Source organism: Mesoplodon bidens (assembly GCF_964165515.1).
Source record: "Mesoplodon bidens genome assembly, chromosome: X".
NCBI lineage: Eukaryota > Metazoa > Chordata > Mammalia > Artiodactyla > Ziphiidae > Mesoplodon > Mesoplodon bidens.
Genome location: NC_138163.1, coordinates 93,433,246 through 93,446,837, shown reverse-complemented (window position 1 = coordinate 93,446,837; position 13,592 = coordinate 93,433,246). Strand labels below are relative to the sequence as shown.

Sequence of the window (13,592 nt, the reverse complement as noted above, 5' to 3'; positions counted from 1 at the left end):
GCACAGTCTGGCTTTGTGGCACTGAAGAACCGGGAATTATAGACTCCTGATGTATCACTGAGTATGGCTGGGATACTGAATGTATCTTTTGTGAAGGGTGATGGGCCCCCGAATGTCCCCCAGTGGAATTAGAAGGGAGCTGAGCTGTACCAGCAGCATTCTGTGCACTGCTCACATGTTGGGCAAAAGAATGATTCAACAAAGCTTGAGGGTGATTAACTGACAAGAAACTAGGAATTTGATTGGCATTTGGTAATTTGGTTAATGCCTGATTCCCATTTCTAGGGTCAGGCTCAAGTTGAAGACCAACTGTTGGATCCTGGGAAATCATTTGTGAAGCAAGCAATATCTGAGGAGAAACTACAGAAAAGACTGGTTGTGGAGCTCCAGTAACTGACAAGTCTAAAGTCATAGGTTGAGCTGAAATTTGTCCATCTGCTCCAAAGGTCAGCTATAGTTCCTAATGCTGGTGCAAGGAAAATTCAAATTATAAACGCATATACCATGGGAATTCCCTGGTGTCCACTGGTTAGGGCTTGGTGCTCTCACTGCCAGGGGCCCAGGTTCGATCCCTGGTTGGGGAACTAAGATCCTGCAAGCTGCACAGTGAAGCCAAAAAAATTTTTTTTATTAAAAATACATAAATGCATATACCATGCTCATTTTAATGGTCCCAGACAGAATGATAGATAAAATAATGCTATGTTGTAAAAATTTCAGGGACTTCCCTGGTGGTGCAGTGGTTAAGAATCCACCTGCCAATGCAGGGGACACGGGTTCAATCCCTGGTCCGGGAGGATCCCACATGCTGCGGAGCAACTAAGCCCGTGTGCCAGAACTACTGAGCCTGTGCTCCAGAGCCCGTGCACCACAACTACTGAAGCCCGCATGCCTAGAGCCCGTGCTCCACAACAAGAGAAGCCACCTTATTGAGAAGCCCACACACAGTAACAAAGAGTAGCCCCCACTCACCACAACTAGCGAAAGCCCATGCACAGCAATGAAGACCCAAAGCAGCCAAAAATAAATTAAAAAAATTTTTCAGAAAGTTATCAAAAAGGTGCTGGGTATAGCATTAGTCCTATAAAAATCCTAATACCATGAGTAAATGCTAATTGAATACACTAAGGGGCTGAGACCAGTCCCCAAGCAACATATTGCTCATGGCTTCTCATTTATTGCACTTGCCACATAACTCATTCAAACCCTGGCAGAAATTCAGAGTAATTGAATCTGACACCTTCACACACCAGACAGTGGAATTTCAAAAGGATTTCAATATCATAGTTAAAGGGAACAGAGAAGCTCTCTCAAGAGGAGAGGTGTGAGTTGGCTGAATACATATAGGCTGGCTGTAATAATTCCTAGAACTTGAAACACCACATTCATAAAAAGACCCCCACTGGTTAAAGTGCTTGCTTATGTGGATTCTATATATTAGGTGGAAAAGGCAGGCTACAAAAGAGTATGTATGTGATATACATATGTATATATAAACAAAGTTATATATGTATACATAGAAAAAAAGACAAATCTAGAGTCTCTACCACCAAATGTAAACAATAATTTATTTCTAGCTGGAGAGATAGTAGGTGATTTTCACTGTCTTCTTTATAACTTTATAGGCTTTATTTTAAATAGGTAAATAACACTTTCATAAATTTTTTAAACTTCCTTTAAAAATTTTGGAAACACATTTCAAAATACACATACCTGTATATTTACGTGGTTGAACCTAAGTTAATTTAAGCATCCATCCAACACACTTCCCATTATAGTCTTAAAAAGAGATAAATCCAACCACAACATGAGCTCAGGTATGAACATATACCATATAAGCTACAAATACTAGCCAAACACCATGCACTGTCAACCATATCAGATTAAATATACCCCCAGCAGATTTTAAATGCATCTGGCATTTGTCAAGTACATGTATGTTTTCCCCTACAAGTCTGTGAGTTCTTCAGGGCAAGGACCATATTTTATCTCATTTTATATCCCCAGAGATGATAGTCATTAAAAGTTTGTTGATGAACTATGACTGACTATATACCAATCTCTTAAAAGCAACAGATCACCAGCTGCTAACTAAATCATATACAGAGAATGCCTAGGAGCTCAGACCAACTCATTCCCAAAGAGAGAAGACACACACAGGGGATGGTAGGGTTGAGGAAAGAAAATGGGATGGCAAAGAAAAGCCCAACCATGTATCCAGAGTCCATGACCTAGGAAACCAGGATATAGTCTTGATATATGAACTCTCACAAAGACTGTGTACTCTTTGTCAGAAATGAGTACCGTTGACTTTGAGAGTCTAAATGACAAAAACACTTATTTCTCCTACAGAAATAAACGTGAACCAAAAGAGTCAAGAATTTAGATGAAAGTGCTTAAAATTATAAGAGTCTATGAAATACTATTTCTACTTAACTACCAAAGACATCCCTCTACATTCAAACCAGGCTGGAAAAGTCCAATATAAAAAACAAACCATAAAAAGGGATCTGAGTCCTAAATAATTTTTTTTAATTTATGTATTTATGTTTGGCTGCGTCAGGTCTTTGTTGCTGTGCGCAGGCTTTTCTCTAGTTGCAGCGAGTGGGGGCTACTCTTCGTTGCGGCACACGGGCTTCTCATTGCAGTGGCTTCTCTTGTTGCAAAGCACAGGCTCCAGGCGCACGGGCTTCAGTAGTTGTGGTGTGCAGGCTCAGTAGTTGTGGCTTGAGGGCTCTAGAGCACAGGCTCAGTAGTTGTGGCGCATGGGCTTAGTTGCTCCACGGCATGTGGGATCTTCCTGGACCAGGGCTCGAACCTGTGTCCCCTGCATTGGCAGGAGGATTCTTAACCACTGTGCCACCAGGGAAGCCCTGGCAGGTGGATTCTTAACCACTGCGCCACCAGGAAAGTCCCCTAAATAAACTTTTTTATCCGTATATGGAGTTCTCAGTTTCTCTTCCAATTATACAAGCAGTGTCTCAAGATTCTAGTTACACAATGTTAGACACATCCTCAAGAAGAATGTCTTAAGTGAAGGAAAGTATAAACAACTTTTAGCTTTCAGTGACTTTTATACAAACTAGGATGAATTTATGAAAGAGAGCCTTTGCCTGTCAGAAAACCTAGGCAGTGTTAAATAAGTTTAATTGAATATGGAACCTCTAAAATGTATCTTACCTTTACCTGTGAGACCTTTGGGACACTTAGTGGCAAAAACTGGAGTTGTGAGACAAGTGGAGATCCAAGGACATGAACAGGCAGAACAGTGGACTGACCTTGAAGCAAAGGCAAAACTTGGGGCTGAGTCAGCTTTGGCTGCTTCGGCAACTGTTAAAAACAAAAAGATTAAAGATAAACTCTCCCATTTACAGTAAATATACTGATTATATATTTAAAATATATTTAACACTTCACCTCACCCCTGAAATCTGCTGGTAATGTCCCACTAGCTGCTGGGATGGATAAATTTTCCCTGGAACATTTATTTCAGCCTGTGGGTTGTTAGAAACGATTTGAGAGCCCATCATCTGGTCTGAGGAATAGACGGTACTGGGCTGATTTGAAGTATCTGAATGTATAACTGATCCAGCTCCTGCCTCAGACAAACTGTCACCTACGGCAAAGAAAACAAGTGATAGGTAGAAGGGAAAAACTTGAAACACAAGGTCCAAATAGCATAGGAAATGGTAAGTGTTTCTTTAATTTTTTTCTTTTTTACTCTGACAACCTGAAACAGCTTCAAATAAAATATGTACACTGCAGAATTAATAAAAAACCATCATGTAAACTCTCCATGTTGATAACGTGGTATAACTAAAATATTCTTAGTAAAGCAAACCTACAAGCAAAGAATCACATAAAAGTCAACTCGATTTGCTGGCCATTTCATGCATATCGTAACTAATCTTTGTTTGCCATTAGGATTTCAGTAAAATCTAGGTAGCATATTCTCATTCTCCTAGAACCTGGCTAGAAGATAATACTGCCTTTATGGAACAACTGGTTATTACTACGAAAATACTGTGTCCTTCTAGAGAAGAGAATGCATTACAGCAGAAATATTAGAGAAACTGTGTTAATTTTATACTTGGGTCTAAAATACAAAAGTTCTTAAAGTCTAGAAAATTCCCTCTTGAAGAATAAATTCTATCTTTAGTTGCATATCTTCTTTACTAAAGGATTTACCATTAGACCCTTAAAAATGGTAAAAAGATTATAATCCTTATTCAACTAGTACCTTGGACAAGTCACTTAACAGAACAGTTTCTTAATTTTAAAATAAGGAAACTATCTGGTTTGCCTATTTCAGGGATTTTGTAAAAGGATTAATGAAATGATAGATAACAAAATGCTTTGAAATATACAAAAGTACTATTTAAAGATAAGGGAATACAATTACACATTTCCTTTTATAAATTATAACTGTTACCTGTAACAGAGGAGCAATGCTGTTGTGGTTTTCTTTGCAGAAGCTGTTGTCGCACATGTTGATCAACTTCAGTTTCTTCACATTCAGCCCCGCTGTGCTGAGCAGGCGGAGGGGGCAAAGCTGTATTTTGGGGCTGAGGGAGTACATTCCCCACAGACTTGCACTGGGAATCTCTGCGTTCTTCCAAACAGCCAGCTGGCTTCTTCTCCCTTGTCTTCTTTATCAGTGTCACCCGGTCTCTAATGGACTTAGCAACAGCTTTGGAATCACTTTCATGGAAGAATCCTGACTTGACCTACAAACAAAACATAATAAGCAAACCACATCTTTATGATTTTTACTTTAATTTTTTACTAGAAGAGTTACTTTCTGCCCCCAAATTCCAAATGCTATTAAATAACAGTTAATTTGTTTCTATGTTCTTTCTTAATCAGACATGCATAAATGCCAGAGCCTTTAGTATGAAAAACAACACTATTACCAAGCATTGTTGAAATAATTCTGGTTTAAAACAAAAACAAACAAATAGCTTGATATTTCAACACATGCAGTCTTATTACAGGTAATTTATGACTGCCATTAAGTTTTGCGAAACATTAAAAAGGTTTCCTCATTCAACAACAGTAAGTGTCTACGATATGCCCAGTATTGGGCTCTGGAGACATATAAGTGCCTAAGCTGGTCCTTTGTCCTATATGCACACACAAGCTGGTGGTGAGAGAAGGATAAAAACAACATAAGGGACTTCCCTGGTGGCGCAGTGGTTAAGAATCTGCCTGCCAAGGCAGGGGACATGGGTTTGAGCCCTGGTCGGGGAAGATCTCACATGCCGCGGAGCAACTAAGCCCGTGCGCCACAACTACTGAGCCTGCACTCTAGAGCCCATGAGCCATAACTACTGAGCCCACGTGCCACAACTACTGAAGCCTGAGCACCTAGAGCCCATGCTCCACAACAAGAGAAGCCACTGCAATGAGAAGCCCATGCACCGCAACGAAGAGTAGCCCCCACTCGCCACAACTAGAGAAAGCCCGTGCACGGCAACAAAGACCCAACACAGCCAAAAATAAATAAATAAAGTAAATAAAAATTAAAAAAAAAACATGAAATGAAATAAAAGGTAGAAATGAGCTGCTGCAAAAGCCCTAAAGGAGCACAAGCCTCTCTGGTGAAAGCAGAGAAAGTATCACAGAGGAAGGTAAAGTCTGACCTGGGTTAAAACAAAAGAAAGAACTTGCAGGCTTTTGAGGGAGAGGTAGATGAAGTTCAGAGATCAACACTCTAGGCAGAGGAAGTATGCTTATGGCAAAGTGCTATATCTTACTAGATGTTAGAAGAGTGACAGAAGAGAAGTTAAGGGCTTATTGTCTGAAAGGAACAGGGCTGAGTAGCAGAGATAATGACTTGAGGAGGTGCCATGGCATATTATTCTCAGTCCTACAATCTGTTTTTTATTTTATTTTATTTTATTTTTTCGGTACACGGGCCTCTCACTGTTGTGGCCTCTCCCGTTGCGGAGCACAGGCTCCGGACGTGCAGGCTCAGCAGCCATGGCTCACGGGCCCAGCCGCTCCGCGGCATGTGGGATCTTCCCAGACCAGGGCACGAACCCGTGTCCCCTGCATTGGCAGGCGGACTCTCAACCACTGCGCCACCAGGGAAGCCCTACAATCTGTTTTTTAAAGCATATCTTGGGGGTCTGCAGACTCGGGGAAATTTCATCGTAGTTGAAAAATGATTAAAATGTTAGATGGAATCCATATATTTAATTTCACTCCCTCCCAAAGTTCAAAAAACACTCCCAGAGTAAATGGGTTTTTAAGTCATAAACTCACAAGGATAGAAAGAATAAAGGCAACAGCAACAACAGACAATGTTTTGCACATTTGGGGATGTGGAAAACAAATAGATAATAACTGACCTAGTGGACCTGAAAAAGTGAACCAGGGAAAGCTGAAAATCATTCCCATTTATATTGAATAATACTCATAACACACAGGAACTGGCAGTACCAGGTATTTCAGAATTGGGTAAAGTCAAAAGAGATGACTAAAATAAGGAAGACTAAGTGAAAGGGTTTTGAGAAGTAGTTAGGTATTAGGTCCCTGTGCTTCACCCTCCAGTCCACACCTTTGGGTGATTGCTTCTTCCCTACCCAAGAAGTCTGTAACGTTGCTCTCTGGAGAGGGTAAAAGAGGATCATATCTGGACTAGGGAACACCAGGCACAGTTGAGGGTATGGCTACCACAACAAAAACAAGAAGATTAAATGACCATATGCATGCTGAATGCCATACACAGAAACCCCCAGCCCTCTTCCCCACTTGGCTACCAAAATACCAGTAACCAGATCCTTACCCTCCAGGCAGGATATTGAAAGATGCTTCTCTGGAGAATCTGTCCAATCCAAGAAGAAAGACCCACAAATATTTATGTTAAAGATTCCCCAATTATTGGCCCACCCAGATACTTGAGAGTAGAGGTTAACAAGTCTGACATAAGCAATCATACCATCCAATCAGCTTGTTAGTCCCTGTCGTAGGCAAAATCATGGCCCCTCAAAGATGTCCCATCCTAATCCTCAAACATGTGAATATGATGAGATATCACTCCCATTACTGAGCTATACACAATTGACCTTAAGACAGAAAGATCTGGGTGAGCCTTTTACCAGCTAGTGAAGGATTAAACTTGCCATTCCTGACTTTGAAGATGGAGTGGGGCCATGTGAAAGGACTGAAGAACAGTCCCTGGGAGCTAAGAGTGACCCCCCAGCTAACAGCCAGAAAGGAAATGAAGACCTTAGTCTTACAACTGCATGGAACTAAGCTCCGTCAACAACCTGGTTGAGCCCAAAAGCAGATTCTCTCCCAGAGCCTCCAGCTAAGAGTCCAGGCCACCAAACCTTGATTTCAGCCTGTGAGACTCTAAGCAGAGAATCCAGTAAAGCCTACCAGGACTTCTGACCCACGGAACTGAAATAATAAAAGGGTATTGTTTTAAGCCCACTAAATCTGTGGTAACTTGCTATACAGCAATAGAAAACTAATATTCTCCTACTACTGATCATGAGCAGCCAGCCAAGAATAACCAGAAATATGAGAAAAGCCTCTAACAAGAAGATGGAGCACAAAACCAACCAAAAAACCCCAGCAACTTGGAGAAAAGATACTATGCAGGGAGAAAAAAAGTGTCAAAAACACTCTCTTCACTAAAATTACAGAGAGGTGCCATAATATCACATCCACAAAACAAAGAACAAGACGTTTATTCTAAAAAAGGAACAGACCAAAAAAAATGAAAAGGAACTCTTGAAATTAAAAACAAGATAGTAGAAACGAAAAACTCAATGGAAGAGTTAGAAAATAAAGTTGACAATATCTTCCAGAAAGGAGAATAAAAAGACAAAAAGATAGAAAATAGAAAAGAACATTGGAGAAACAGTCCAAGAGGCCAAACATCCAAATAATAGCAGTTCTAGAAAGAGAAAACAAAGGGAAAGAACTCAACAATAAAATACTTTTAAGAAATTTCCCAGAAACTAAAGGACATGAGTCCACTGAGTATGCAACACAGTGGATGAAAACAGACCCCAACCAAGACACACTGTGAAATTTTATAATCCTGAGAAGAAAGAGAAGATATTACAAGCTTCCAGAGAGGAAAAAATGGATCACATGCAAAAGATCCAGAAAACAGAACATCTTTGTATTTCTCAATATCAATACTGAAAGCTAGAAAATCATGGAGCAATGACTTTAAATTTTTTAAATTGCCAACCTAAAATGACTTAGCCAGCCAAATAATCGATTAAATATGAAGACAGAATAAAGATGTTTTTAATACATGCAAGTCTCAAAGAATTTACCTCCTATATACCCTTTCTTAAGGTGGCAGAGGAAGTGGGCCACTAAAACAAAAGGTAAGCAAAGAAAGAGAAAGCCATGGGATTTAGGACACAGGAATTCCAATACAGGAGAGAGGCAGAGAAGTCTAGAATGATAGTAAAATGAAAGATCAGTATGATAGTTATGTAGCAGATGTCCAAGACAATCATTCTAGATTAGAACCATGTGACTAGAAAGATAGGCATGTTAAAGGCTATCATCTCCAAGATACCCACTGTCAATGTCCCATACTCCTTTTATTTATTTATTTTAATTTATTTATTTTTGGCTGCGTTGGGTCTTTGTTGCAGTGCACGGGCTTCTCATTGCAGTGGCTCCTCTTGTTGTGGAGCATAGGCTCTAGGCACACGGGCTTCAGTAGTTGTGGCTCACGGGGTCTAGAGCGCAGGCTCAGTAGTGGTGGCACATGGGCTTAGTTGCCCCGTGGCATGTGGAATCTTCCCGGATCAGGGCTCAAACCCGTGTCCCCTGCATTGGCAGGTGGATTCTTAACCACTGCGCCACCAGGGAAGCGCCCGATACTCCTTTTAAACCTGAGGACAGAACACCCAGGTGAGCCTGGCTCAGAGTATCTGGAGTTTGCTAATTTGACCACATGCTGCCGAAGCTCCTGCACCCCCTCCCTCCAAGTACTGCACAGCCTGGATTGGGCATGGACATACATTCCACCCAACAGAACTTATCTGCTGTCTTCTACTCTTGCGGGGGGAGTGGGTCATGAGGAGATGAGAAGTAGAGAAGTCAGAAGGGCCCACTCCCCGTCAAACCATATTGTTACCAGACAACGAATTTTTCTGATCTGCACAACAGCCCTCTGGTGCCCTGACTGTGGTGAGCCATGTGTGTTTCCCTGGACTCACATGTGACCTCACCCCGATGACCTCCCTAGACTTGGCTCTCATAAACTCTTAGGGAAGCTGGAGCCGGACTATGACTGAGAGACTGTTCAGCTTATCCCCTCCTGGGCATCTTCACCTAACAGTAACTTCAATAACCAGCTAGGTGTGTGATTGCCATTCTGGTTTTCAAAACAAATAATATATATTATTTAGGTAAACTATAATGAGGAGCAAAGGAATGAGTAACACAAAAGTCAGGGTAGATATTACCTGTGGTGATGAGGGAGAGGAACGCAAGTGGGGGAGGGGCACACAGGTAGCTTCTAAAGTTCCAGTAGTGTTCTATTTCTTAACAAAAGTAGAGTTTTACTATTCTTTATACTGTACATACAAATTTAATATACTCTGTTGTAGAGATATATTTCACAATAAAATTACAATTTAAATAAAGAAAATGAGAGGAAAGAAAGCAATCAGAATGAGAAAGGAGTCAATCCTGATACTATAAGGGGAGGGGAAGCCAGTGGTAGGATTCACTTACCATTTCATACGCTACTTCCTCAGGTGTATCTGTTTCTAAATTGAAACTGAATTCAATAGCTTCATTGTCTTTATGCTTGCCTTTCAATTTTTTAGGGTCTTCAACCCAGAGCCTTAAAGCCAGAGATGAATTTGAGCAATCATCTTCCTCCGCTAACTCCACCCTTAGTCCTGTATCCTCAGCAAAAAATGCGTGGTTTAGTAGGTCCCTGACAGACAACCTAATAAACAAAATACAAATCTGTTATCAATTCTTCCAATCATAAACAAGGTATAGAGCACTTAATTAGTAAAAATTGTGTCAAAGTAACAACCTGATTTAAAATTTTCTATTAATTAAACCGTTAATCTGCCTTTTTATAAAAACCAAATCTTATATCCAATTTATTATTACCAAGGAGGCAAAGAAATCCCAACTAACATGCATTTGTAGTGATCTTAATTAAGGATTATGAACGGTAACATATCTAGATACTCAAGTTTAACATACCTAAAGGTATGCCTAGAGATAATTAGAGAAGTGCTGCAGTAAACGTTAGATGGACTGAGTATCTTCCCTAAGCCACTGGCTTAAGTTACTAAAACTCACACAACACATTGTTGGCAAAGGAAACTAAAAAACTCTTCGAGGTATATAAACTCTAAAGTAAATTAGGAATTCAAACACTTTTACAAATGTTATAAATAGAAGTCATTAACTCTATTAACAATAATCTAGTCAGTGTACTTCACTCTTCAGGGAACACCATGGGTGAAAGTAATTCAGTTCAGCAAAGTCACACGGTTTTCTTAAAGTATTTAAGTCCAGTATCCTAGGCCAAAGTATACATATAATGGATACAACTCTAGCCTAATATTAGGGATTAACCATCTCTGAAGAGAAAAAAGCACAGAGTTCAAAAGATTCTTTTATAAGCTGGGAGAGTTAATTTCCTTTTCTTTGACCAACTTATAAAATAGATAAATAATATCTATCTATATTACAGGCCAGTGAGAGCTATAACTGATATATTCCATAGTTTGTATGTAGAAAGCCCCACCTGCACTATTTAAAACAGATAAAGCATATTGACAGCACAGTATCCTGTAAGTTGAGGATTTTCAACCTTCTACGTTTTTAGTGATCAAGAGACAAACACTTAACTAAGACAGTTTTATAAAAAAGAACAAGCTTGCTCAGACTAATTAGTCTTAAGGCTAAGGTGAGATGTGTTTAAGAAGGTACAACCAAGTTAAGCACTCTGCTTCTCAATGAAAGTTTTGCCTAGATATTTTTACTAAGGAATAACCACTGCAGTAGCAGCGGACAATATCATTCATTAAATACTTATTACTGTTAGGTATTTTATATGCATTCATTATCTTCTTAACTACCAAAAGAATACCTATTTTGAAGAACAGCTAAAGTAAGTTTCTCAAGATCACACTGGCTAAGTGTGAGTCCAGATTTGAATCTTATTCTGCTGTGGAAGCCTGTGCTCTTTCCAAAACGCTAATGTGCCATAAATCCTTTTGAATATTTCAGTGTTCTTTGGTAATAGATCATAATTAAAATGCTGTACAAACAACAATCAGAAACCAAACTCAAATGGCTACTTCAACACAGTAGTTTTAGCATAGCTTAAAAAAAAGCATGCCTAAATTACTACAACTCAAAAACAACAACAACAAAATAAACAACTCAATTTTTTTAAAAGGCAAAGGACTTGAATAGACATTTCTCCAAAGAAGATATACAAATGGCCAATAAGCACATGGAAAGATGCTCAACGTTATTAGTCCTTAGGGAAATGCAAATCAAAACCACAATAAGATGCCACTTTATACCCATTAGGATGCCTATTAACAAAAAATGGAAAATAAGTGTTGGTGAGGACGCTGAGAAACTGGAACCATCGCACATTGCTGGAAGGAATGCAAAATGATGCAGCCACTATGGAAAAAATATAGTGGTTCTTCAAAAAATTAAATATATTATTACTGTATGATTCAGTAATTCTACTCCTAGGTATATACCAAAAAGAATTAAAAGCAGAGATTCAAGAAGATACTTGTTCACCAATGTTCATGCCGCATTATTCACAATAGCCAAGAGGCAGAAATAACCCAAGTGTCCATTAACAGATGAATGGATAAACAAAATGTGGTGTGTGTGTGTATACACACACACACGCACACACAAACACAAGCACACAAAGGAATAGTATTCAACCGTAAAAACAAAGGAAATTCTGATACATGCTATAACATGGATCAACGTTTAAACACTATGCTATGTGAAATAAGCCAGACGCAAAAGGACAAATATTTTATGATTCTACTTATATGAGGTACCTACATAGAAGTAGAGACAAAGTAGAATAGAGGTTGGCAGGGGTTGAGGGGAAAGGGAGTGGGGAGTTACTGTTTAATGGGCACAGAGTTTCTGTTTGGGATGATGAGAAAGTTCTGGAAATAGTGGTGATGGTTGTACAACAATGTGAATGTGCATAATGCCACTGAATTGTACATTTTAAAATGATTAAAATGGCGACTCTTAGGTTATTTATATTTTACCATAATTAAAATATAGAGATATATAAATATAGCCTGTTGGCACAAACACCAAGAATGTTGTGTAATAAAGCTATAATTAAACAGGTTTTATCTTAGTGACTTTTTATATTTTCAGATATGCAACACTAAACTTAGATAGATAACTAAAAAAAATGGGAGAAAGTCAGTGAAATGCTGGTGGAAATAATTTCTATAAAGGATCTATCACCTTATTAATCATAATCAATAAGGAGGTAAAAATCAAATCACTAACCAAGCAATTTGAGTCAGCAACTGTCCAAAGTTCAAATTAAAGGGAAAAGCTAAAACTAAAAGGAATTGTCCATAAGAAAAATACAAATTGTGATAGAAATAAATCTAGAACACTATTTCTTGAACAAAAATAGCCCTATCAGCTTTACCGTTATCATGACACAGGACATTATGGACAAATAAAAAACATCAGGTGGGGCTTCCCTGGTGGCGCAGTGGTTGAGAGTCCGCCTGCCGATGCAGGGGACACGGGTTCGTGCCCCGGTCTGGGAAGATCCCACATGCCGCAGAGCGGCTAGGCCCGTGAGCCATGGCTGCTGAGCCTGCGCATCCGGAGCCTGTGCTCTGCAAGGGGAGAGGCCACAACAGTGAGAGGCCCGCCTACCGCAAAAAAAAAAAAAAAAAAAAAAAAAAAAAAAAAAATCAGGTGAATTGATGGTTAAATTTTTTCTTAAACTATCATAAAAAACCATTTAAGTACTTACGTGAAGGTGACAATGCAGGAAACTCTCTACTATCTACCAACTGTTAGAAGCAAGTTAACCTGGGAGGGGGGCCCACTGACTGTTAAACTGATGGCTGAAGGTGATCTTGTCACAACACACACAGACAAACACAACCCAAATTTCGGTTCAAGGAAAATTTAGCACATGATATCAGTTTAAAATGGCAAACAAGATGCACTGATACACTTCACTCTAGTCAGTATGGTTTGGATTCCACTGAAAAGTCATACCCAGCATGATTCAAAGGTCGGAAAAAGACCCAGCTCAAGATAACAGAAAAATTCATCCATCAGTTATGTCATTTCACTACATATGCACCCACCTTTCAGATTTATTTTGACGAATACATCCCTCGATGATTTCTTTCACTTCAGGATCAGTGACTTTATTGAAACTGGCTGGTTTTATACCCTGGAAGAAGAAAAACGGTTTCTAGTCACAAATTAAGCAACTGAAAGCCCAAGCCAACATCATTACTAAAATAATGATTTTTTACCAGTAAACCATATTCAAATTTTAAATGAGATAAATATATACACACAGTATAAGTTTAACAACT

General features: G+C 39.3%; 1 protein-coding gene across 3 annotated transcripts in view; it reads right to left on the bottom strand.

Annotated features, from left to right (window-relative positions):
- The window catches only part of WNK3 (WNK lysine deficient protein kinase 3), a gene marked incomplete at both ends in the record, with an annotated part of 137,133 nt that overhangs the window by 95,966 nt on the left and 27,575 nt on the right, over positions 1-13,592 (bottom strand). For 2 of the 3 annotated variants that reach the window (XM_081221803.1, XM_081221804.1), the window contains 5 exons: positions 3,181-3,330; positions 3,423-3,616; positions 4,433-4,727; positions 9,721-9,940; positions 13,356-13,444. In XM_081221803.1, the coding sequence (XP_081077929.1) occupies positions 3,181-3,330; positions 3,423-3,616; positions 4,433-4,727; positions 9,721-9,940; positions 13,356-13,444 (948 nt within the window). The remainder of the gene's footprint in view (positions 1-3,180; positions 3,331-3,422; positions 3,617-4,432; positions 4,728-9,720; positions 9,941-13,355; positions 13,445-13,592) is intronic. The other variant, XM_081221805.1, reaches the window with a different exon arrangement.